This window comes from Muscardinus avellanarius, assembly GCF_963383645.1.
Source record: "Muscardinus avellanarius genome assembly, chromosome: 9".
Lineage (NCBI taxonomy): Eukaryota > Metazoa > Chordata > Mammalia > Rodentia > Gliridae > Muscardinus > Muscardinus avellanarius.
This window is the reverse complement of record NC_137795.1, coordinates 98,924,880-98,949,704: the sequence shown is the minus strand read 5'-3', so window position 1 is coordinate 98,949,704 and position 24,825 is coordinate 98,924,880. Positions and strand designations below refer to the sequence as shown.

The following is a 24,825-nucleotide window of genomic DNA, read 5'->3' as shown; positions in this document are numbered from 1 at the left end:
GGGAGAAAGGAATGAAGGCAAACAGAAAGAGACCAAGGCATCTCAAGCCCATTTGCAAGCTGGAGGCACACCCTTTGAAGGATGGTGGGTATTATAGGCCAAGGACAGAGAACAAAGACAAAGTAGGATTGCTGCTGGGGAGGCTGTCATTGAACCACCAGAGGCCAGTCCTGGGAGCCCAGGGAAGAGTCTCTCTCTTAGATGTACAGAGCTGCCACGGTAGCCAGGGGTCACAACTGGGTCTACCAACCAGAGTGCTGACACTGGAGAATCTGCCAGAGGGATGGGTCTAAAAAGACTGCCAGGCAGGCCTGGTGGGCACGCTTGTAATCCCAGCTTTTGGGAAGGTGAAACCTAGGATCACAGTTCAAGGACAGCCTCAGCTATTTAGTGAGGCCCTCTGCAACTCAGTGAGACCCTGTTGCAAAATAAAGAATAAAAAATAGGGCTGGGGGTGTAGCTCCGAGGTAGAATGCCCCTGAGTTCCATCCACAGTACCGCAAAAATAAATAAATAAAATTAAAAATACAAATAAAAAGACTAGCCGGGCATTGGTGGCGCACACTTGTAATCCCCGCACTTGGGAGGCTGAGACAGGAGGATCGCATGGGTTCGAAGCCAACCTCAGCTACTTAGTGAGGCTCTCAGCAACTTAGTGAGGCCCTGTTTCCAAATAAAATAGAAAATAGGTCTTGGAGTATAGCCCCAAGGTAGAAAAGCCCCTGGGTTCCACCCCCAGTAACCACCAAAATAAATAAATTAATTAATTGCAAAATAAAAAGACTGCTTATGACTTGCAAGAGAAAGAATCCAACACATGGAATCGGGCCTGCTAGATCTTCAGCCGTGTGACCTGCATACCTGTGCATGCTTCCAGAGGAGAAGGTTGGATCTGAATGGCCTGGTTGTGATGCACAGTAAGGAAAAGGTTAAAGGACACTCCCGAGAAAGAAGTAGGGCAGAGAAAGAACCAGACCCAGGGGCATGCCCACAAAAGCAGCTGAGTTCATCAAGGTGGTGTGCTCTTTGGCTCAGAAAACCCCTGCAGCCCCCTTGCAGCAGAGACAGGGCCCCATTGTTTTTCATCAGCCAGTACCATCACCGCACGCGGTTGGCCTTCGTGAGAAATATGTCCGTCAGTCAACATCTGGCCTGCCCCGTCCAGGGTTCCGGGAGAGAGCTGAGCCCTACCGCCCAAGACAGCCGTTGTGTGTAACATTTGACTTTGCTCCTGGCGGCTGAGGGTTTCCAGGTCGTTTTCTATGTTCAGTGGCTTAGGTGGAGAACCCTGATGGAGGGTGGTGCAGTGACCTGGAACTGGCTTTCCAGGGCAAAATCAGCAAGCATTTCAGCAACTCCTGGGTTCTGCCTGAAGGCGACCACGGAAAGCAGCTGTAATAATGGGCACTCAGAAGTAGGAATGTACAAAACAAGGCCCCATCTCCCCCGGGAAGCTCCTCACAGCTCTGCTCTCCCCCTCAGAGCTCCATTGTTTCCTGTGTCCTCCCAGATTAAAGCCTTTATTAATAAGCCAAATGTATTCTTCCAGAAACTTTCCCCTGCCAAAACTCCTAACACTTGGCTTACAAAATAGATATATTCCAGTAGTGCTGGCATTAACATTGGTTTCTTTGAAGAAAATTTTGTTTTCACTTTTCCACTTCTCTTGGAAATTGTTCCATGAAAATAATTCCCTGGAATTGAGAATACTTGGCTCGTCATCATTTAATAGCCTGGTTGTTCTTATGTATACATCGAATGAGTGAAAGAACTAAACTTATGAATCCAGCTGGGCGTGGCGGCACACGCTTGTCCTAGCATTCGGGAGGCTGAGACCGGAGGATCGCGGTCCGCAGTCAGCCTCAGCTACTTAGTGAGGCCCTCTGCAACTCAGTGAGACCATATTTCAAAATAAAGAATAAAGCCAGACATGATGATGCACACTTGTAATCCCCGCGCTTGGGAGGCGGAGACAGGAGGATGTCTCTTAAGCCTCGCTGGCTTAAGAGACCCTGTTTCCAAATAAAAATATAAAATAGGTCTGGGAGTATAGCCCGGAGGTAGAAGGGTTCCATCCCCAGCACCACCAAAAAAACAAAAAATAAAGAAAAAATAAAAAGTAGGGCTGGGGTGTCGCTCGGAGGTCCAACACCCTTGGGTTCCATCCCCAGTACTAATATATATATATATATATATATATATATATATATATATATATATATATATATATATATATATATAACCAGTGTTTCACATATTGCTGACATACACTCGTTCTTCTCGCCCTAATATAATGCATAAGGGGATCAGGTAGGAATGGTCCTTACATATTACAGCAAACAAAACTCAGGCTGATAACATTTAGGAGTCAACCAGGAACATAAAGTAGGTTAAGTGGCAAAGTCGAACTGAGAATCCAGCTCTGTGATCCTGGTGCAGACCTCTCAAAGGGCGTCTAGAAGAATGCTGGCCAGTCCGCAGTGTGAAACAGTAAATGGACCCATCGTGTTTTGCAAGCACCTGTGTGTTGTAATGCTGCGCTCAGAGGTGGGGTGCCCCAGAGAGAGCGCCATGTTTTCTTAATCCAGAAGCTTACAACTTAATTGGAGAGACCAGATCGCTCCACCTAGTAACAGTGGCGTGCCTAGCATAACTCTTAAATCTAAAGGAAGGTGGGCCCAGGGAGAGAAGGGGCTTCTGGAATGCACCAGAAGGTTCCTAGTGGACGCATTGAAACAGACTCTTGGGCAGAGATAGGACTGGGTGAGTCCAGATGCCGGCAGGAGTGGGGGTCCATGCAAGCAGGGGAGCGTGCCAGGGGATGCAAGGTTGAAGGCAGAGTGTGTGAGTCCGTCCATACCTACCCCAAAGAAGCTGAAAGTGAGGTCTGAGAGCTCAGTGTGGGCTCTACACTGAGGACCTGGCACCAATAAAGTGAAAAATTGAACAGACAAGGTCTGAGGGGACACTTGGGCCAACACAAGCCACTCTAATAGCACAACCGTGACCTACGGTACTGAAGCCAACACAGTCTACAGGAAGCTCTGGACTGAGCTCAAAGCTGCAGGCGTCTGTCCACAGGCAGAATACAGCCTGGGGCAGCCTACAGGAGGCTGTGGGGCCACTGCTGGTGGAAGCAGGCGTCCAGCTGAGCTCGGAGGGAGTTAGAATTTGAGGAGGAAACAGAAAAGGCTTCTGGAATTAAAAAAAAAAAAAAAGCCACATGCACAGAAGGATGGAGTCAAAAGGGTGTCGCCACAGTGCACACAACTAACAGTGAAGATTCTGACCCGAGAAGAGAATGGGTTAACCTAGAGAGATGCGGCGGAATAAGGGAAGCCTGCCGTGGGGCCTCGGAAGCCACTAGAACTTGGATTGCATGTGATAGGCAAACTGGTTCTTGCGGAAGAAAGTGTCACAGTGAACGTGGTTTAAGGAACTCAAGTGTAGCGGCAAGCTGGGACTGGATGGGGAGGGGCACCTGGAGGTGGGGAAGTGAGCCAGGGAACTGGCTCAGTGATCAGTGGGGAGGAGCTAGAGACTGAGGTCCATCTCCCCAAGAACACACAAGTCCAGAGATAAGTGAAGATGTGATAGGCAGAGTATTGAGCACCTTGAGTTTAGGGCTGAAAAAAGTCACGTTCTCCTGGGAGCAGTGGAGTAGGTGAGAGGGAGAGTTCACTTCCCAGCATCTGAATAGAGGCTTGTGCTATGGTCGGTGGGGGCCAACGTACAGCCAGCCATGGTGGGTGCCTGGCAGGAACCATGTTCACTGTGGCAGGTGGGATGGGGCCCAGAGTAAGGAGCTAGCAGACAGGAGTGATGGGGGCCCTAGGGGGGAGCCAGCAAAACACTTGAAAACCCTAAGGGCTTTGGAAAAGGAGTTGAGCCTGAGAGGTGAGGGTGAGAGCCAGGGAAGGCCGGGGCCTCAACAGAAGTGGCCAGCGGGGACCTGACGTGCAGCCCCTCCGGCCTCCTCAGCTCGGGTCTCCTGGCCGTCGAACATTGTTCTGCCTTATCCTCCCCACCTCCTTCCTGGTCTCCCCGCGCAGCCTTCTCCATTCTCCTCCTCCTCCCCGCACCATCAGGAGAGGACCCTTTCTCTAAGATCACAACTCTAATACCTGGGAGTTATGTTCCTTAAAGACAAACCTGGTCACATGTCTTGAGTTGTGTTTGTGGGCTCTTTTGGAAATACGGGAGGGCTGCAAAGACGGTGTGCTGGAGCAGGGTAGAGGCGGAGCGAGCGCGAGCCAGACGGAGTGCTGTGCACACAGGAAGGATGGAGACGGGGAGAGGAGGAAGAGCAAACAAAGTAAGCGTGTTCTGAGCTAGAGCAGGGAGGCCGTGCGCAGGGGGCTGGAGTGGCTTTGGGGAGACGGCCCTTCTCGGGTTCCCACCTGCCCACACCTATAGCCACCTATAGCACAGGGAAGCCTCTTTCCTGGGGGTCCCTGTGAGGCCCCTGCTGGCATGCTCGGCACTGTGGCTTACGTCTCTGACCCAAGGAGGACGGATGTTGGCTCCATCGGCCGACTCACTCGGGTGCCTTCAGGGTCCTTGCCCCGTGCTGGTCCCTGCTCTGCATTTGTTGTAGATGCTGCCCTCCACTAGGCACAGCCATTGCCATTAACTCCGTAGCTTAACTGACTTGCTCATCGGGTCCTCCGTTCCGGGCGTAGGGCCCTAATTCCTACAGACACTTGCTAACCCAAGTGCATTCCTCCAGAGTCACAGCAGCCCTTCAGGTGGATGACCTGTTTTCCATAGCACTTTGTTGCCTGGCAACATGCAGCTGTGTGTGCTGGGAAGGTGTGTTAGTCGCCTTTTCGTTGCTGGAACAAAATACCCGCGAAAACGCCATTTACAGGAGGGAAGCTTTTCAGAGGCTGAGACAGGAAGATTGCAGGTTCCAGGCCAGTGCGTGGTAATTCAGCAAGACCCTACTTCAAAATAAAAAATAAAAAGGCTGGGGATGTAGCTAGAGGTAAAACACCCCTGAGTTCAATCCCCAAGAAGGAGGGAGGGGGAGAGAGGAAAGAAGGAAGGGTGGGTTATTTGGGCCACCGTTTCAGAGGTTTCAGTCCTCGGTTGGTCGGCTCTGTTCCTCTGGGCCTGAGGAAGGGCGGAGCACCTTGGCGGGAGGTGTGGCAGAGGAGAGCTGCTCAGCTCATGGCCGAGAGGAAGGGGCAGGGAACAAGATAGAGTCCCTAAAGCAGGACCCTCAACGACCCATTCCCTTCGCTGGGTCCCACTTCTTGCATTTTCCATCACCTCCCAATAATCTCCTAAGCTACGACTCCATGGGTTAACCAGTGGACTCACTGATGGTTGGAGGCAGAGTCCTCGTGATCCAGTCATCTCTGGGAAGCCCACCTTTCAACACTGCTGCATCGGGCACCAGGCCTTACACATGAGCCTTTGGGGACAGTCAGCTCCAAATCACAACACAGGTGTCAAGAGGCCCTGGAATCGCGGTGTTGGCAAGGACTGTAGAAATCACCCTGTTAACCTCTACTCACCAGAATCCCTTCAACAGCTTTTATTTAACATACTAATAACTTTTGTCTCAATTTAAACTATTCCCTTAAGTTAATATCAGGTGGGTGGTCCAAGAAGTTGAGAGTTAATAATACCAGGGATGTCAGGACAAACATGCTTTTTGAAACAGAATTTTGCTGGAAGTGTCAGTGTGTTGCTGCACTCTGTCCCTCCTGCCTGAGCTTTGGCTCTCGCCGAACTTGCCCTCCCATAGAGAGCTTTCTGGTGCTTTAATAGGGGAGGCCCAGTGGGACCAGATGACAAACTCCAGAAAGCCCCGAGTCCATAACAGAGCCTCCCCTCAGGAATCCATCCTTCCTAAATGCATGAGCGGGTCCAAGATGTGTTTGTAATCATGTTTAAGAACCACATTTGTGTCGCAGCAACTTTCATGTGTAGCTCGTGCTGTTAAATCTATGGGAGCATGTGCCCAATGGTCTCTGTGCCATCAGGGTCCTGGTTTCTTCAACTCCGCCCTTCAACAAGCTAGGCTCATGTACAGAGCACCGTCCCCGCGGTAACAAGTCCTGAGACAAGGCCAGGGCGTGTATCCTGCTCCCCCTTCCATTCCACCACCAGCTGAAGAAAGGAAAGAGGCTCGTCCTCGTACGAGTGGCAAAGCTTTGCTAATGCAACATAAAACGTGCAGATCGTGCCTAGTGCACGTAATCCAGGCTGCGCCTCCTGAAGCAGTAGGAGCTTATTTTCCTTGCCTTTATCACCTGTGCCTCTTGGTGGCAAAGCCTCCCCATCTGTACGTCTGCCACGGCAGACCTTGCCCGTGTGTGCAGGAAGTACGAGAGGTGTGATTTGGCCCATAAAATCTTAAACCCACCGTCCCTGTTATAGCATTTAAGTATCCTCAGCACCATGTTTTCCAGTTACTCGTGTTGAGACAAAGGCCCTTGTGTCTACACTTCCTGAGGAAACCGACCACAGGGACTGAGCCTAGGAGGCGCCGTCAGCAGCGGCGTCCTGGCCCTGGCGCCCACTGCCTCGGCCCGCCCGCTCCATTCCTCGTTTCTTGCCCATTCTCCATGTCTCCTGCCCCTGCACCTCTGCCTAGGCAGCTCGCTCCCCTGCAGGGCCCTCCTCCTCTCAGCCCTCAGGTCCACTGGGTCCTCCTGCCTCCTCCAATTCTCCTCTGTTCTCCCCAGCCCCGGAGCAGAGTGCACTGAAGTCCGCTGGGGATTGGACTCCACAAGGACAGAGACTGTCTTCCTTCTCGAAGGCCAAATAGTGCCCTGCATATAGTAGATGTTTAGTAAATACTTGCTGAGCGAAGAAAGGAACTGCCCCCCTCCTAGCAGGCATCTGACCCCCATGACACCTGCTGTTCTTTCTTTGCACCCGCATCAGAGGACGAGCTTCGTGAGGACAGAAGCCATGACTTCGTACCCCTCTCGAGCAGAATCTTGAACATACTGAAGCTCGATCCGAATCGGCAGTTGAGCTTACTCCATAGTCACTCAATACTGCAGTCAGGTTCACGGAGCCCAAGGGAAGGGGAGGGTGAGCAGATTTCTGCTCTCAGTTTTAAGAAAACCCAAGGCCCCCTCTACCCCTCAGCCCTCGCCCACTTGGGCAGGACATCCTGGAGGGCGTGATGCTGCTAACCTCATATCCCTCTTCCAGGAATCTGCAAAGGACTGTAGAGAATTATTCAAGAATCAGTTATCCAGTGGCTGTCTAGTTAATTCCTGAGTAAGCCACTCTGAAAACTGATTATTTATTTAATCCTCCTTCAAATGCAGAATTGGGAGAAGGCCAGAAGAGGAGGGTCTATTGTATCTTGTGAGGGAAGAATCCGGCAGATCTTCTTCCCTGAGTTATGGCGCCAGAGCCTTCCTTTCTTCAGCTATTATAAATTATTGTTAAAGTGCAGAGCCAAATCACAGAGTGAAAGTGAGCATTGCGCTTCCTCTGTACCGAGGTCTCACGTAAGGGAAACCTTCATAAACAAACATTGCAGGGCGCAGCATGGGATCCTCCCAGGAAAGCTCGCGCTCCAGCGTAAGAGAGTGGCCCGCGTGCCTCCCAGGTCTACGGTGCCCCTCACCTCTGGGGCAGCTGTTGGATGAACACAAGAACAGTAGGCAAAATACCCTGCCATAGAACTAAAAGCAGTTATTCTTTTAGATACTACATCTCCCCCCTACAAGTCACAACTCAAGCGCCTGCAGGGCCAGGTGGAACAGTTGGCGAGCCGGCGAGGCCAGCAGCATGCGGCACACGTGGACACCACTTGAGAGGGTAGTGCCGCTCCGCCCAAATTCACTGTTGCCATGAACAAACGGGTGCCCCCAGATCGCCTGATATTTTAATTTTCAAGAAACAGCGGAAATCCAAACATTCAGGAAGAATTACCCGAGTTGCCAATGTTAATAACTAATTCAAAAAGATGGTTTACATATTTGCAAGCCACGCCCATACTGTCTGTGCGCTGGATTCTTCTTGAGGCCTGATACTCGCAGCCTTCAGTCTCCCTTGCTGGGGTGTTTGGAAGTCCTCTCCGTGCACCGTTGTAATCGTGCCACCCAGCATGTAAAGGAGGCGTTTGAGTAACCCCCATCGGGGCAGGGAACAGCACAGGTCAGGTGTCAGGCCACTGCTCAGCTGAGGCTGGTCAGAAGAATAAGTCCTGAGCCTGCGTGGCACTGCCCTTCTCTCCACAAGGCACGCAGTTGGCCATAAGTTGTCACTGCATGACAGGTTAACTCAAAACTTAGCAGTTTACATGATGGATGTTTATTATCTCACAGTTCTGTGAGCCAGGAACATGTGAGCGGCCTGACAGGACAGCTCCAGCTCAAGGTCTTTCAGGAGGCTGCATGAGCCCTCAGCAAGGCTGCACTCACCTGAGTGCCTGACGGGGGCTGGAGCCCAGGGTTCCTCGCCCTGTGATCTCTCCAAAAGGCTACTTGAGTATCCTCACAACATGGCAGCTAGCCTCTCCTGTGGTGAATAATTCAAGACAGAGAAAGGCAGAAGATGTTTGTGTTTTATGACCTCATCTCAGAAGCCACACATCACCATTTCTGCAATCTCTTACTGGTTACACGGGCTTGTGGGAGGGGCCAACAATACCAGCAGGCTTGGATCCTGAGGCCATCTCGGAGGCTTGCCGTCAGTGCCTCGTCCACAGTAGACGCTCAGGAAACCCTCCATAAACGCAGGATCCAACACAGAGTAGTTGTTCAAAGAAACCTAAGAGAATAACACTTATGTCATAGTGATTTGTATCCCATTTACTATTATGTCCCTGAGATCAACCTCAGGAATTAAATATCCTGTTTTTATAGCCCATCTTAGAAATGTCTTCCCTGAAAGCATCTAAAATCATTTTTTACAATAAATTTTAAAGTCCTCCCCACACACCGCTTAGAGTGATGGATTCAGATGTACCATCTGCTCTAGGGGACTCGGCTACCACTCACCTGTCTGCTCCGTGGAGTGCTCGCCCATTGCTGGGATGATATTGCTTCACTAAACCTACAGTTTCTCAAAGAAAATCTTCTTGAACAAAGAACAGTAGCCCCCTTCATCATGCTAATAGCACTTGTGAAGACAAATAGCCCCAGAGCTTCCCCCGCCCCTCTGCATTGGTAGGCAAGGAGTACCAGTTAATCCGAGGAGTGGGGTTACCCTAGTTCCTGCCATGGTATCCACCCATTCATGATGCTCCCTTTCTGACCCCCAACTCAAGCAGCAGGACTAAGTGGGCGCTGCATCCATGCCTCCAAACACCCCACTTCTCAGGCTCCATGCTGCCTTGACCCCTTCCAAGCTCACTTTTAATAACCTTTTAACCAGATTTCACCTGAATAAAAACGTTTAGGGGAAGGAAAGGTGCCCCTAGGAAAACCCCTGCTGGTGGCCAATTCTTGTTTGTTTAATAAACAAAACCATAGTCTAAGAACTGAAGGTCACCGCCAGCAGCGTGCGGGGGGTCCGCTGCACCCAGGACACCTGTGCACTTACCTGGGGGGCGGGCCCTGCTCCGCCCACCGTGACAGTGGCCATGGAGCTGGGTGTGGGTAAATGGAAATGAAATGCATATTTCATAAGGCCTCGGTGGCGTGCGATCCGTGGCAGGGGGTGGTGATTACAGAATTGAGAAAGGAGGCTGCAGCGTGTAAGGAACCTTTCTAGGTTAGAGGCTGCGGTGATGGATGGCCTGCATTGTTCTCTTTCTGACCTTTTTCTGAACTTCCTTTAGAAGAACAGAGGAAATAGTTCTGCCTTTTCCCATATTGTTTTCAAATAAAGCCTTGAGATGCCAGCCCCGAGTGTTCCTGGCCTTCCACTTGGGCTGGGCTTTCTCCCGTGTGATTTGCTGCTTCCCAAAGAAAAACCCAGGCACTGATGCCTGCATTAATGGTAAACACAGAGGCTACACAAATATTTGTCCATAATGAACACAGTTCATCCGGGGAAAGAAAAAACACCCTGCGGCATCCTGCCGCTGCCCCTGCTCCACCCTCCCACTCTGCAAGGAGGCGTCCCAAAGCGGTCAGTGGTGATGCACGGGGGCTGGTAGGAGGCGGGTGCCCGTTAACTGGAGGATGGGCCATCACGGCTTCGGAGGAAAGAGAAGGGCCCTGGAGCTCAAACTTGCAGAACAGAGGCATTTTAAGCAGATGTGCGAGCACAGGCAGGGCGATGCCCACTCCCACTTAAGCTCTTGAGGCAGTCCCGGGGGCGGGGACGAGGCTGGGGCCCCTGAGCTGTGCACCATGCAGCCCTGAAGTCTCCATGGTGCCCCCTCCCCCTTGCACACCACAAATACACTTCTCTGCACTGTTGATTTCCTCTCTGAACTGTGACTCCCCAGAGAGGGCCCGTAACTGTGGGCTTTGTGATCATCCTAAGTCTGCAGGCCTCTGTGAAGTCAGGGAGCCCCATGAGGGGAGAAGGCAGGCTCTTACTGGGTCTTTCCACAGCATGAATTGCTAATGAGTCAGGCAAAACGGTTCGCTTGCCCCAAAAGTTTCTCTCGAATTGAATCTTGGGGGTATTTGGGGTTTAGGGTTTTTGTTTTTTTTTTAAAACACACTGTTTTTGAGGTTGAATAAAAGGAAACTAGACAGTCTGTGTCAGAGCCTCCGACTGGGGGCCTGGGAGCTTGCTTAGCTCCATTTACTTGATGCTGATTGAGCACCTGCTGTGTGCAGCCCAACCACTGAGCAGCACTCTGCCAAGTACCTCCTTAGGAAGCAAATGTAGGTTCTCTCTCCTGAAGGAACTTTGATCTCAGGGCATCCAGGACAGACCTAAGCGCACGCATGCGCAGCCCTACTTCACGCGACAGCCCGCCACTCCTTTCAGATGCTATCATGTAACTTTTGTTCTTTGGCAAAAAAGAAAATGGGCTCTTTACACCCATGATCACTGTCATTGTTTCAAGCATCCATTTCATTGCTTATGGGGTGTTTTTAGATGAATTTTAAAAACCTTCCTAGCTGCCTCTGCCCTCCCCAATCTCCACCTATTATTTCTTTCTTCATCTGCAGGTGCAGGCTTTCTCTTTTTACCCACCACTTCTCAGCTTATATATTTTTTTCAAAGCTACAAACTCTGTATGTCAAGTTTCTCCTATTAAAAACGGGGCCTCGTGCTGAGCGTGGCGGCGCACGCTTGTAATCCCAGCATTCGGGAGGCTGAGACAGGAGGATCGCAGTTCGTAGCCAGCCTCAACTACTTAGTGAGGGCCCTTTGCAACTCAGTGAGACCCTGTTTCAAAATAAAGAACAAAAAATAGGGCTGGGGTGTCGCTCCAAAGTAGAATACCCCTGGGCTCTATCCTCAGTTCCTCAAAAAAATAAAAATGGGGCCTCGTAGGTTTTTCTTTGGATTCCCCCACTGAAGTGTCCATCATTTGTACTTTTTCTTTCCTTAAAATTAAACAGTAAGAAAGACCACTGTTCTTCCTCAGAGTCAGCCATGCACTTTGACTTCGCGGATACCCACATACTGAGCGTTTACTGTCTTTCTGGCATAGTCCTTGGTGGTGAGAAAAAGGCAAGGAGCCGTGGCTTCTTGTGGCTCCGAGTGTGAGCGCTGGCAAGCAGTGTCCTTGCACACCCCCTCCCCATGCATGGTGCACCGAGTCTGAGCTGGACGCTGCGAGGCACCCAGAGGCCAGAACTGCAAGCTTTGTGCCCCGGGACGCTTCCCGCTGACTGTCCCCAGTGCAGACAGAACGAGGGAGAGAGCGGAACCGACAGCGACACAGTTAATGCTTAGGAACGTAGACTTGGAGGGTGCCCGTCAGGGAAGGGTTCTGCAGGAGTGAGCTTTGGGTGGAAAGCCCGCTGGCTTCAGACAGGCAGCCCAGGAGAAGCGCCTTGCCAGAGACAGCTGTGGCGGAGGCGGTGGAGGGGGCTTGGGAGTCTCCAGCTCTGGGCTCTGCCTCTCTCCCTTCCTCTTGCTCTCCACCGCTGGATTCCCAGCTGATGTGCGCCACTCCCTGACCCCACGCCCCTTAACTCACTTGGCTGGAGTCGTGCTCCGTACTCATGAGAACAAAATGAGCAGTCTAATCTCTCCTGCTGACTGTTGTTCTATTCCAAAGACCCAGAGTCCCAGCTCTTGGATTACAAAGAGGCCCTATTGTTAGGATGAAACAAATCAGTTTATGAGAAGATGGGGCAATGGCATACTTGTCTGGAGGAACAGCTTACCCCCTTGCACAGACAGAAGTGTCTTCTGTGTTCTGCTCAGTGGCTGTGGATTTCCTGGTGAGGTGTCACCTAGTGGGTTCCACCCTTCTGTCCCCATAGGGGTTGAAGGTTCAGATGGCCTCTGGATCCTGCATTTGCTACACTTCAGCGCCCCCTAGTGGGAGATGTAGACGCCAACTGGTCTTTTCTTCCATGGCCCAAACACATGAGCAAACTTGGGTTTGGTTTGGTTTGGTTTGGTTCAGTTCTGTTCTATTCTGTTCCTTTGGGACAACATAAGTGTTGGCAAGTTTTCCCTGAATAAGCCGCCCTTTGCTGGAGACCTGGGGTTTATGCCCATTTGGTTTGGCAAAATTCTCCTGTTCCTAACTCACACTGGACCAACCCACTGCGACCAGAGCGCCTGCCCATCCTGACTGTGGCGTGGCAGGGCCTAACTGGTCATGCTTAAGTCCATCCTGAGGGTGAGGACATTCACCCGAGGGTCTCCTTGCTGGTCTAGTCTTTGGGCAAAGTCAGAACACGCACTTCCTCACCTGTCTCAGCCAGCGCGCCTGCCTGCTTGGAGACAATACAGCTCCTGTTCCTGCTGGTTCACACCACACTCCATGGGCCAGGATGGCTTCTGGCTTTATTTGCAAACTTGCTTATGTAGGGTGTTCGCAGGTTTGGGCCCTTCTTTCTCAGTAATTCTCCACCCAAAGCACAGTGCAGGGAGGGAGGCCTCCCCCAGTGATGCCTGTCCTGTGGGAATATCCCCGAGGCTGCAGTGGAAACTCAGCTCTAACATGGGTTTGGCATCTTTACTCACTGGGTTCTTTTTCACAGCTCGGGTTTCTGGCTTCTGCTCTCTTAATTAGTCTAGCTCTAGTTGGTAACGCTGAGTGAGTCTGCCTTTCAAAGAAAGAGCAAGTTTCTATCGTCGGAGTCCTGTCCTTTATCCCCAACCGTCAGCCACAAAGAATGGCGTATGAGCTGGGTGTAGTGGTGCACGCCTGTAATCCCAGTGTTGGGAGGGTGAAATAGGAGTATTGCTGGTTCCAAGCCGGCTTCAGCAACTTAGCAAGAGCCTCAGCAACTTACAAGACACTGTTACAAAATTAGAAAAGGCTCAGAGGTAGAATGCCACTGGGTTCAAACTCCAGTACCAAAAAAAAAAAAGGCCAGGCGTGGTGGCGCACGCTTGTAATCCCAGCATTTGGGAGGCTGAGACAGGAGGACCACGGTTCACAGACAGCCTCAGCTACTTAGTGAGGCCCTTTGCAACTCAGTGAGACCATGTTTCAAAGTAAAGAATACAAAATTGGGCAGGGGCTGTAGCTCGGAGGTCAAATGCCTCTGGGTTCCATCCCCAGACCCGCAAAAAAAAAAAAAAAAAAAAAAAAAAAAGGGCTATGACTTAGCCTCATACCCATTTGGCCAGATATTGCTAAAAGAGGAATGGGAGTACCCCGGAGTGAACCTTCGTCTTTGGTGGAGTCGCCCACCTAAGAGTCAGGGCCCGGGGCCTGGGCGTGGAGACCCGATGCTTGTGCCTGTCCACTTACCCTGCATTGGTTGTTGAGGGCTTGCTATGAGCCAGTCGGGGCAACTGTGAAAGCCGTGGGAACGGTAACCGCTCGATCAGTCAGTTGCATGTTAGTATATTTCCTTCTTAGTATGCTTTTATCTGGGGTGGAGGGTAAACCTTGAGTCGCAGGTTCGTGTGGACGAGGCCGGCCCCTTGCCCAGCCGGACACCTCATTTTTCACCCTGTTGGTGGATCACATGTCACAGGCCCGATGGAGTGAAGCTGCTGCGTGTGCCGTTGATGCTCAGGAACTGAAGTGCCACGCCCCCTGCAAACCAGTCACAGCTGCAGCAGCTGAGGCCGGCGCGAGGTGGGGCGGGCCTTCCCAGAGCCAGCAGGCTTCCCTGGGGCTCCAAGTGCACAATTGCAACCCTCGGCTTCAGTCACAGGCCAACAACAAAGCAGGAGAGAAGCAACTGGCAAAAGGAACCATGAGGATGGCTATGGCTAAGAATGTCCGGAGCACTGGCTACTCTCGCAGCCAGCTGTCTGGTTTTTCTGGTGTTGGCCTTTGCGATCACCTGTTGGAGGTGCGTCAGGGCACAGCGCAGCTGAAGCTCAGGGTGCCCAGCAACTCAGCCCGCAGGTGTCTCGCTGTGTGTTGACTGCATGTCACCACCCACAGAGAGACGTCACGACTCATCCCTGGGCGACAGGCAGCATAACACCTGGCCAGGGACACTGCAGCCCTGGGAGGTGCTGGGGGCCCACACCAGGCTCTCTGCAGCCTCACCCCTGACATCAGGGTAAAGGAACCAAAGACCAGACTGGGAGACCAAGGCTGGGGACAGGCGAAGGGAGCACAGCACGAGTCAGCGGTGAGGATTCCGGGAATGCTGGGCAGGGTGAGTGCCTCGGAAATGAGCGACTGTGGCCTTCCTAGAAATGGCCCAAGCTGGCACTTCCTGGGAACGTTTCTCCTTGTTCCTCCTTGCTTTTTGTACTTCACCAAGCCAAGTCAGTATGGTTTAGCTGGGCCCACACCTCTGCTGTGCCTTTTTCACTTGGTTTTACATACATTGGCACATAAACGGAAGGTTTGGCATCAGACGCAGTGGTGCATATCTGAAATCCCAGTGACCTGGGAGGCTGAGGTGGGAAGATTTCAAGTTCGAGGCCAGCCTTGGCAACTTAGCAAGACCCTGTCTCAAAATGAAAAGGGCTGAGGACGTAGCTCAGTGGTAGGGCACCCTAAGTTTAATCTCCAGTAGTGAAAAAAAAAAAAATGAATGTGCTCTGGACATCTGAGAAATGGCTTCTAGTCTACACCAACACCCAGAAACCCTCAGAGATTATACTCAGATTAAGTTCCAGGAACCAATCCTTTCCTCTGGTATGTAAGCAAGAAAAGTGAGTTTTAATTTTAGCACTGCACTTACAGAGGTGGAGCAGTGCTAGCAAACAAGGAACAGCCTTAAAAATACACGTGTGTGAGCATAAATTCATAAATTTAGTACACACGCAGAATCTCTTATTCAGAGCCAAGATGTTCACTGCCAACACACATCAAGAAGACTACCACTCCCACCCTGGCATCATACTGGAAAGGGCCAGTTGAATCAAGGAAGCCAGCTTCCTCTGGGACCGTATCCAAGGGCGGCATGAGCATGACGGCAAGATCCAGACCAAACTGCGATTGTATGGCCGTCCCGTGCAGACGTGAGAAGGTGTTCCAGTGTCTTGAGCCATTCTGTTGCTGAGAGCCAGATACTCAATTACAACAGAATCACCCACCACAAGGTCCCTTTTTTTTTTTTTTTTTTTTTTTTAACGGTACTGGAGAGTGAACCCAGGGGCATTCTACCTCCCACCCCCATTCTATTCTACACCCCTAGCCTTAACTTTCTTTTTATTCTTTATTTTGAAACAAGATCTCACTAAGTTGCGGAGGGCCTCACTGAGTAGCTGAGGCTGGCCACGAACCTGCAGTCCTTCTGTCTCAACCTCCCAAGTACTGGGACCACACGCATGGGCTCCACAAGGGTCTTCAAATGATCCCCGTCAGCACAGTTTTATGGGCTGACCCTAACGGTGGCCCCAGGTAGAGCTTCGAGAACATCTCTGCCCCAGTTTGCCATGCAACCGTGAGTGTCCCTCCTGCCTCTCCTTCTGGAATCGAGGCCTGCTCTTTGCAGCGCCCTCCGCTGTGGTGTCTCTTCAGCTCGTCCCCAGGTAGAGTGCTCCGCTACAGAGTGTGGCCGAGACCTCGGGGCCCCTGCAGTTGGCTGTTCCCAGGCCAGGCCAGCTCCACACAGCTGGCACAGTGTGGCCAACTTCACCCTGTGTCTGGTTCCTGGAACCCACCCCTAGCTCTGCTTCCTCCTGCTCCTCCACCTAGCTTCCTTGCCAGAGACAAAATGACCCTTCTGAGATCTCCTGTCGGCTGTGGTGTCCTTTTCAAATCCAAGCCCCTGGTGGCCTGGGGCCTAGTGAGGCCCCTGCTGCTGTGGCAAGCTGCACTTGGCCTCTCTGGACTGCCGGGCCTGCTCTGATCCCAGCTTGTGCAGGTGCTCTGCTTGTTTTCTTGGCGGGCTGCTCTGTGGTCAGAGTATATTCTGTCCCTGAGCGGCCACCCAAGGTGCTCGCCGGCCCTTCCCCTTTGAGCTGTCTTCTGTGCAGACCTCTCTTGCTTCTGGCTCCAACTTCTCCAAACCTGCCTCCCCCTCCTCTCTACGCCTCAGACTTTTGCTGCTGTTTCTCAGGTCCGGTGTTGCTTTGATGTAATCCCCTGCCTCCACTCCAGGTCACCGGCTCAAACGGCGGCCCAGGGCTCGTGACAGCACTGCCAAGACTCCTTATTTTTGCAGTGGAAACATAAGATTTAACAACCCATCTGAAATACAATTTTACATTTTGATTGCTTCTGCCCTAGCCATACCGAGGTTACTTTCAATCTACATATATTTGTGGGAACTGGCTTTTTCACTGCAGTTCAATTCAAGTACACCTTATAATATCAGTGATTATAAAATACCACGGACAAATAGAGTATCCTGCTTCCGAGGAGTTCACGCTGCTTTATAATTCTGCTGACCATAATTTATCTTCATAAACTGCCGTAGAGACAAGAGAAAAAACGAGATTAATAATCACATCTTATAGATGATGAAATAAAAACCCAGAGAAATTGAGTAACATTTTTCCAGAAATGCTCTGCTCTCTGATTAGTGTTGCGGCTTAATTGCCCAAGCTGGGAGAGCTGTGAACCTTGCCCTTGTTCTCTAGGGGTCCCGTGGGTGTGAGTGAGCCACGGGCTCTGGGCTTCTGCCCGCCGAGGGGGTTGGGGTGGGCAAATGCCTACACCCGAATCCTGCAGCCGGGCCATGGTTGCCTCTGATGCTGTGAGCAAACAAAGGGCTGGTTCTGCCACCTGGGTCCTTGGGCCCATGGGAGCACCCTCCCGGAACTGTCCCTGGGCTGCATTCCCTAGGCATCACTAGGCATCACTCTGACCTCAAGACCCCAATCCTAGTAGGAGAGGGGCAGCACACCCCGTGGTACACGCAGCCAGCATTACTGTGGGGCCAACAGGAGGAGGAAGGAGAAGCGTTTGGAGAGGGAGTTTTTCTGAAGCCAGATGGAAGGTACGTAGTTGTTGCTTAAACAATTTGCCTAGTGTCTCAATATCTACAAAGGGAAGGAGGGTTAAAAGTGAGGAAAGGGGCTGAGAGTGTAGCTCAGTGGTGGGGCGTGTGCTTAGCATGCGAAAGGCCCTGGGAAAGGGAAAGGAATGTTCTCTATTTGATTGCCATCATATGGACTTAGACAGATGATAGGTGATTTAATATTTGTTGATGGCCTACTCAATGCCAGGCCCTGGGCAAGGTGCTTCCTATGATTCTCTGTTTAATTTCATCCTCATTCTGGTGCAAGGAGGTAGGCGTGCAGCCAGGGCCGACAGCACTCGAAAGGACCCGTGGGCACCGGGCTCCCATCTGTAGTCTCCACGCCTCTGCTGGAGGTCATCCCCCAGGTCACATGACCCCGGCTGATCTAGGAATAGCCTTTCAGTATATGCACTGTCAAGAGAGCTAGCGGAGTTAAATATCAAAGCTTGAATAATTGATGTGCTGGAAATGACAGTTGTTTTTTTCTGTTCCTATAGAAAAATAGAATTTTCAGCATCTTGTTATGGAAATGTTGGAAAGGAACAATCCCTCTCTCAGGTGCAAATTTTGTCTGACACCTCATGTACATTTAAAGGCTTTTTGATGTCCTTAAGTAGCAACCAGGAGATTCTCTAAGGCGGCTGCTCGGGAAGGCGAGGAGCAGTGGGTGGTGGATCGCTGTCAGCAGAGCCTGGGAGATCTCATGCCAGGGCTTGGGTGCCGGCAGCCCTCGCTGCTCTGCAGCCAGACAGGTGCAGCCACATGGGAGCCCAAACGTGCCGCTCAACCCCAGACCACAAAGACTGAACAGAAAGGCCGAGCAGCCTGCCTCTTGTTAGAGGGGGTGCTGCCAAGGCGATGCTGCCAGCCGGGTCGGGGGGAGACCAGGAGCTGCGCGGGGGGGGGGGGGCTGCCCTGGCACAGTCATTCCTTCTAGAAATGTGTATTGGGCACCGGCCATGCCCCCAAGCAGCGTGCTAGGCAACGGAGGACACACACCCAACTCTCCTGTACCCGGAGGCCATGCCGCCTTGCCATCCGTCAGGACATTCAGTGTGTTGTGATGGGAGCGTTGGAAAGGAACCATCCCTCTTCCTAAGTGCAGATTTTGTCTGACACTTTGTGCATGTTTAAAGTACTGTCAGTGTCCCAAAATAGTAGTGAGATTCTTTAAGATGGCTCTGTGGGGCCAGCAGGTGCTCAGGTATTAGTTATTGGCCCGATCTGGCCTTTGCATCTTCCTCACATGGTGGAGCAGCCAGAGGAAGGGGACGTATATGTTTGAGTAAAGAAGACCGGAAGGACGAAAGGAGGGAGGGCAAGACGGCTCTATCAGAAACGCATCTCATGCCTGCAGAGAAAAGGATGCACCCTTGGGGACAGGAGAAGGGCTGGGGGGCCAAAGGCAACGGGAGGGGCGGTTGCAGGAGAGGTCTGGGATGAGGACTTGACTTAGAAGCAGCCTTGGGAACGGAGCAGGATGGTGCTCCAAGAGAGAGAAGAGAGGGGCTCCAGAGGGCGTAATGACCACAGCCACAAAACAGGCCTGCACTGTCTGAGGCCTCCTCCTGACGCTGCAAGGTCGCGGCGTCACTTTCAGCTCACTGCTGCTCCTTCTTGCTATAATTCTTTTGTGAACCACCCCCAAATCAGTCTCACTCAATCCCCCGCTGCCCGCCCACCCTGCGCAGGTGCGGCGTGCGCAGGTGAGCGGGGCTGGCACACGGTGCCCTCCGTGCCTCCTCCTCCCCGGCCCGGCCCTGCCTAGGGCCCAGCCTGGGTCCTTCCAGGAAGATTTATCCTCCTCCCTGCCTTGCAACTTCATCTGAGTCACAAAATATAGCACTTATATTTAATCAAGATTAACTCAATTGACCAATAAGTACTGATGAGTGGCTGCCAAGTGCCAGGCACTACGCTGCCCTCATGGACTTGGTCAGGGAGGCAGGCAGTGAGCCGGTTATTGGGAAAGGGCCATAAAGTGCCGTTTATGGCACCGTAGATGGAGACTAACTGGTACCAGGGGACGCCTGTCTGCGGTGGTGATGACTAGGCTGGGATGTGAGGGTGGGGGAGGGGCATTTGAGAGCCACGCGAGAGAGCATCTGGGGCAGAAGCAGCAAAGTCATATGAAGACCCAGGTCCAGAGGAAACCGCAGGGACCAGAGCCTGTTGAGCCAAAAGAGGGGTTTTAATGATGAGGGAGGCCCCTGGGCCAGGGCAGGGATTGGATTTCATTCTGAGTGCACGGGACCCTCTGAAAGCTGGAACCCCATGGCCACGGAGAAGGTGGGTTGGGAAAACCTGGGCAGACTGCCCAGCTCAAGGCCCTGGGTTCAACTCCAGGGAGGGGTGGAAGGAAGAAAAAAGAGCGAGCGCACGTATGGGATAGGAAGCTTTGAGTGGGAGGGGCGGGGGCCAGAGCTGTGCCAGGAGGGGGGAGAACCCAGAGCAGGCTTGAGGTTGACCCTGGAGCTGGCCTTGTGGATGGGCTGGGTGGCAGGTGCGAAGGGAGAAAGAAGCAAAAGATCATCCCCAGGTTTCTTGCTAAGTATCTGGGGCTTATTTCCATTTAGAGAAATAAGGAGGACAGAGAAGGAATTGGTTTGGGGACAAGGGACAGAAAAGAGCCCCTTTTAAACATGTGGACTCTGCGATAACTGTGAGACATAACTCGGGAGATGCCAGGCTGTCAGACAGAAGTCTGAAGCTGAGAAAAGGATTCCAAGATGGAGACAGGAAATTGGAAATGTGAGAGGAATTGAAACCTGCGGGCGGGGTGAGGCTGCTATATCAGCTTCCTGGGGCTCCTGTAACGAGGGCCACACAGTGCCTGCCTTGAGACAGCAGGTACTCAGCTCCCATAGCTTTGAAGGACAGAAGACCAGAATCAAGGTGTTGTCAGGGACAAGCTCCCTCTGAAGGTGCCAGCGGAGGATTCTTCTTTTCCCCTTCTAACTTACAGTAGCTCCGGGCATTCTTGGCTGTGGCAGCCTGAATCCAGTCTCTGCCTCTGTCCTATCATGGTGATCTTGCTGCCATATCTGTGTCCACATTTCCCACTGATAAGAACATCAGTCCCATCGGATTAGGGTTCATTTACTCCAGTACGACCATATCTCAACTAATTAGGCCTGCCACAACCCGTTCCCACAAGAGGTCCCCTTCTGAGGTCCCAGGATTATGACTTCAGCACATCTTTTGAGGGCATTTTTCAACACTGACGGTGTTGAAAGGCAAGAACGGCAAGAGAAGAGCAGGCGGCCAGGTCTTAGCCCGCACGTAGCGGTTGGATAGAGAAGAAAAGCCAACTAAGGAAATGGACAGGCCAGCAGAGGGGCTGCAAGGACAGACCTGGCAGAGTGCAGTACCTAGGAACCAAGAGATGTTGCAGAAAGGCAGGGATGGTCACTGTGCGAAAGAAAGGTGGCTCTCGGGTCAGGAGGCCAGCCATCGAGCCAGGCAGCGCTGAGGAGGTGAGCGGTGGGGCAGAGGTCAGGGTTTGGAGTGTGAGCCTTTGCTTTTTGTTGTCGTTGGATTTTTCCTGCGTTGTGCTTTGTTTTCTAAAACAAGAACTGCTGGAGTGTGTTGTGTGCTTCTGCTAGTCATGGCTCCATGTCTGTTTAGATTTTGCATTTTTTTTATTCAGTGGTGTCGTCCCCTGCTCGAGGCTTGCCTTCCTAGCTTGAAAGGCCCTTCAGAGGCAGCATTGTGCTTGTTTCTTTTGTCCCCCAAACATCTAGCTCAGTGCTTGCACATTAGTCCTTTATGACCAAAGCAAGAAAAATATACTGCATGTCCATATCGTGGTACCATGGATGGCTGCCATTTCAGTTTCTTAGTGGACTGAGGAATTCTCACAGACCTGTTTATGTCCATTGTCAAAACCTATGTTATGTGTTTCTTGCCGAAGAACATCACCGAAGTGCCCAGGCGATAGTCCCAGTTGTTGGATTCTACCATGTACAGCACCAAGGAACAGACTAGAAAGTGAGGTGTCCGTGGGTTAGATGCAGCCTGTCTGGGGGCCGTGAGAACCGAGTAGTTAACTGGACAGGAAGGGCTGGGCAAGGGCAGGGAAGACCCTAGAGAAGCAGCCTACCTGTTCCAGAGACCCAGGCCAGAGACTGAATGTCACATACCCAACCATCAGAGCCGCGGCTGAACCCTACCATGAAGAGTTGGCGTGCTACAGCAGGCAGGGCAAACTTGACTAGAATGGGGAGCGTCTTCAGACAGCACCGCTGTCCCTGTGATTATCTCCAGATATTCCTCTCTCTTCTCAGGGATGTGGCCTTTAAATAAACGGTATCCATCTCTAGAGGCACAGCTAGAGGTGATCGGGCTATAATCGCATCCATACCTGCTGTTAGAAGTGACTCTGGGAGTCCTGGTGCTGGGCCCACTGGACTCGGGTGACCTGGGCAGGTGGTAGGATCCAGGCGGCAGGAAACAGGAGGGTGCGGCAGGGATCCCCAGCTCTTGGATGCCAGAGGGCTGCCGAGAGCAGCTTCTGTGCATTGCAGGCACCGTGAGCAACTGGACTGAAGAAGATAAGGGCCCCAGAGAGGGTGAGGAGCCGGGAGAGCGCCGGCGCCACCCCCAGTGCTGAGGTGACAGGACAACAAAAGACCCTTTAAATAGCACCAAGGCAACGTGCTCACCACTCCCAGCAGTCACGCCCCTTCTGTGTCAGTCAGTTTTCTGTCACTTTAATGAAATACCCGAGATAATTAGCTTACAAGGGAAGGGCTATTTTTGCTCATGCTTTGGAGGCTCCAGTCCTTGGTTGATCGGCCTCAGTGCCCTGGGCCCTGGTGAGGAGCACAGTACAGTGGGAGCACGTGGCCGGGCAAAATCACTTGTACCATGAGCCCGGGGACGGGGGGTAAAAAGAACGAGGAAGGGGCCAGGACCCCACAATCCCCTTCGAGGGCACGCCCCAGTAACCCAGGGCCTCCTGCTATGCCCCCGCCTCCCGAGAGCGCCACCCTAAGGACCAGGCCTTCAACACATGGGTCACTGCAGACCTCCCGATGCCAGCCCGCAGCGCTCCCTCTGCTGCCCAGGCCAACCGTGAGGTGCTGCAGAAGCCGCATCTACAGCTCCTCTGTGCATCTGGAACATCCAAACTTTGTACCAAGATATTTTAGGGGTTTGTTTGGTTTTTTAGGATACTAATTGTAAAAAAAAAAAAAAAAAAGATTACAGACCAGAGATTAGCCATAAGAGTGAAGTCAAATGGGAGAGGTGGGGTGGGGAAAATTCACTCTGAGTGTCCGAGGCTAGCAGAGGTGGCCCACACAGCACCCTTCCTTTCCCTTGTGCCAGCCAGGTGATGGGAGACCCAGGTGAAGGCAAGCCTGGCCTTTGGCTCCCTCTCCTAGCTACAGAAAGAGCAGCAGAGACGCCTCCTCCAGCATCTCTTTATCAAGTAGGAAACTTACAGAGAAGCAAAGGTTTTGCTAATGCATTTCATATCCATACAGTGCCTTGAGCCAAGGCTTCAAAAACAGGAGCTACGCTCCTGTCTCAAACTTCGAGCCTCCAAGACATACCCCTGCTGAGTCATAAAAGGCACACTCTGTGGTCTCTGGCTTTGATCACCAATTACATGTACGGTTTCCTGCATTTAGTGATATCCTTTGAAATCTCCAGCATGTGACCTTGTCTGTTGTATGAAGGGATAGTAGCTGCGACAGTGAGGAATGGGTTGTTTATAATGGAATTCCTGTTAATTCCCAGATGATGTCTTCATTAACAGGGTTCTCTGATTGATTAACTTTGTAAAAGTTAATGAAAATAAAATAATAGTGTTTCATTAGGATAGAGTGACGCAAATCCCAAGAAAAAGATCCTGGACATGGATAATGGATTAAATCCCATTATTTTGGGTGGGGGCAACTTGTTTTACATATTTCTAAAAGTAGATGTACATTTCAGAACTCCCTTTTAAAAAGCAAGCATTCTATAAGGATGTCCAGGTCTCCAGCTACAAGAGCTCACCGACCTCGTCCCTCTACGGCAGTTATCAGCTCATCTGGTTGGAGGATCACAGTGGCCCCCGGTGGCCTTCCACGGCCTCATCTGCAAGCTGTCCGCGTCCTCTAACAGAGGATCAAGCCAAAGAGCGGAAGGGCCATGGCCTCACCCGCGTCTCCTGAGAGCCCGGGCCCTCGCAGGCAGTCAGTAGTGGTAGCTCTGGCTGGGAAGACAGAATCAGAAGGAAATCAGCAGCTGCCTGCATTTCCATGCTGCTAACAGGACCTTCCTTCCACTCTTTCTCTCCAGGGCCCCCGAGATCATCCTTGGTTTACCATTTTGTGAAGCGATCGACATGTGGTCCCTAGGCTGTGTCATTGCGGAACTGTTCCTGGGGTGGCCATTATATCCAGGAGCTTCTGAGTATGATCAGGTAGGTCCAAACGACACCTGTGTTCACAGACCTCGTCCCTGTCCAGAAAGTATCCTGGATTAGCATTTTATTTATAACCCAACCTGTGGATGCCACTACAGGAGGTCTCGTCGTCTCCCAAATATTATTTCCCTATTTTTTTCTTTATTCCTCTTTCTTTCCCTATAAAACTGTCATTTCCATTTTTCTCAAAGCCACTAGCGCTCTGAGTATGCCGTATGCACAGTGACAGGAAAAGCCCTGACCTCCTTCTCGCTTTTTTCTTGCAGATTCGGTATATTTCACAAACACAGGGTTTGCCCGCTGAATATTTATTAAGTGCAGGGACAAAGACAACTAGGTTTTTCAACCGTGACACAGACTCGCCGTATCCTTTGTGGAGGCTGAAGGTAGGAGGAGCGCCCCTCCCTTCCTCAACAGGGCCCAGCGCTCCGGAAGGGGGCGCTGTCCATGACATGACAGCTTGATCCTGGGTCCCACTTTAATCTGGTCAGCAAAATGGAGGTGTGGGAGCCTTTCAAACCATCTGTGAGAGAGTCAGGGAGAGGTGTTTGAGCTGGGCCCTGCAGGACAAGGGGTTTGCATGGTGCAAAAGCCAGGGGAGGGCTCTGCAGGCGAGAGCAAAAGCCTTAGCAACCTTGTGTCATAGGCCTGAGGCCATCCGATTCCTCCTGGGCGGCAGTGGGGTGTTCCCTGCTGTACTCTGCAAGCTCTTGGGCAGTTTTACCTTAACTGAAACATATTTCCCTTTCACTTTGATCTGTGCCTAGTAATTAAAATGAATGCATTTTCCTGGGGAGGATAAAATAATAAAAGTCTTAAGTATTTTTTATCTCCATTGTAGGTGTCTCTTGCTTTGCAGGAAGGTGGGTGGTGTTGTTTTGGCAGAAGCTACAGCCAGTTCTAATACAGTTTAAAGATCATGTGCGGTCAATAGTCAGAAAAGATTGAGTGGGGAGGTTTGGGAGCTAAGCAGGGACTTTTGGGCTCCAGATGCCAGAGCTGGCA

The 24,825-nt window shown here is 51.7% G+C and overlaps 1 protein-coding gene across 3 annotated transcripts in view; it reads left to right on the top strand.

Annotated features, from left to right (window-relative positions):
* Positions 1 to 24,825, top strand: part of HIPK2 (homeodomain interacting protein kinase 2) — a gene marked incomplete at both ends in the record, with an annotated part of 122,745 nt that overhangs the window by 48,426 nt on the left and 49,494 nt on the right. For all 3 annotated transcript variants that reach the window (XM_080700915.1, XM_080700916.1, XM_080700914.1), the window contains 2 exons: positions 23,694 to 23,817; positions 24,087 to 24,206. In XM_080700915.1, the coding sequence (XP_080557041.1) occupies positions 23,694 to 23,817; positions 24,087 to 24,206 (244 nt within the window). The remainder of the gene's footprint in view (positions 1 to 23,693; positions 23,818 to 24,086; positions 24,207 to 24,825) is intronic.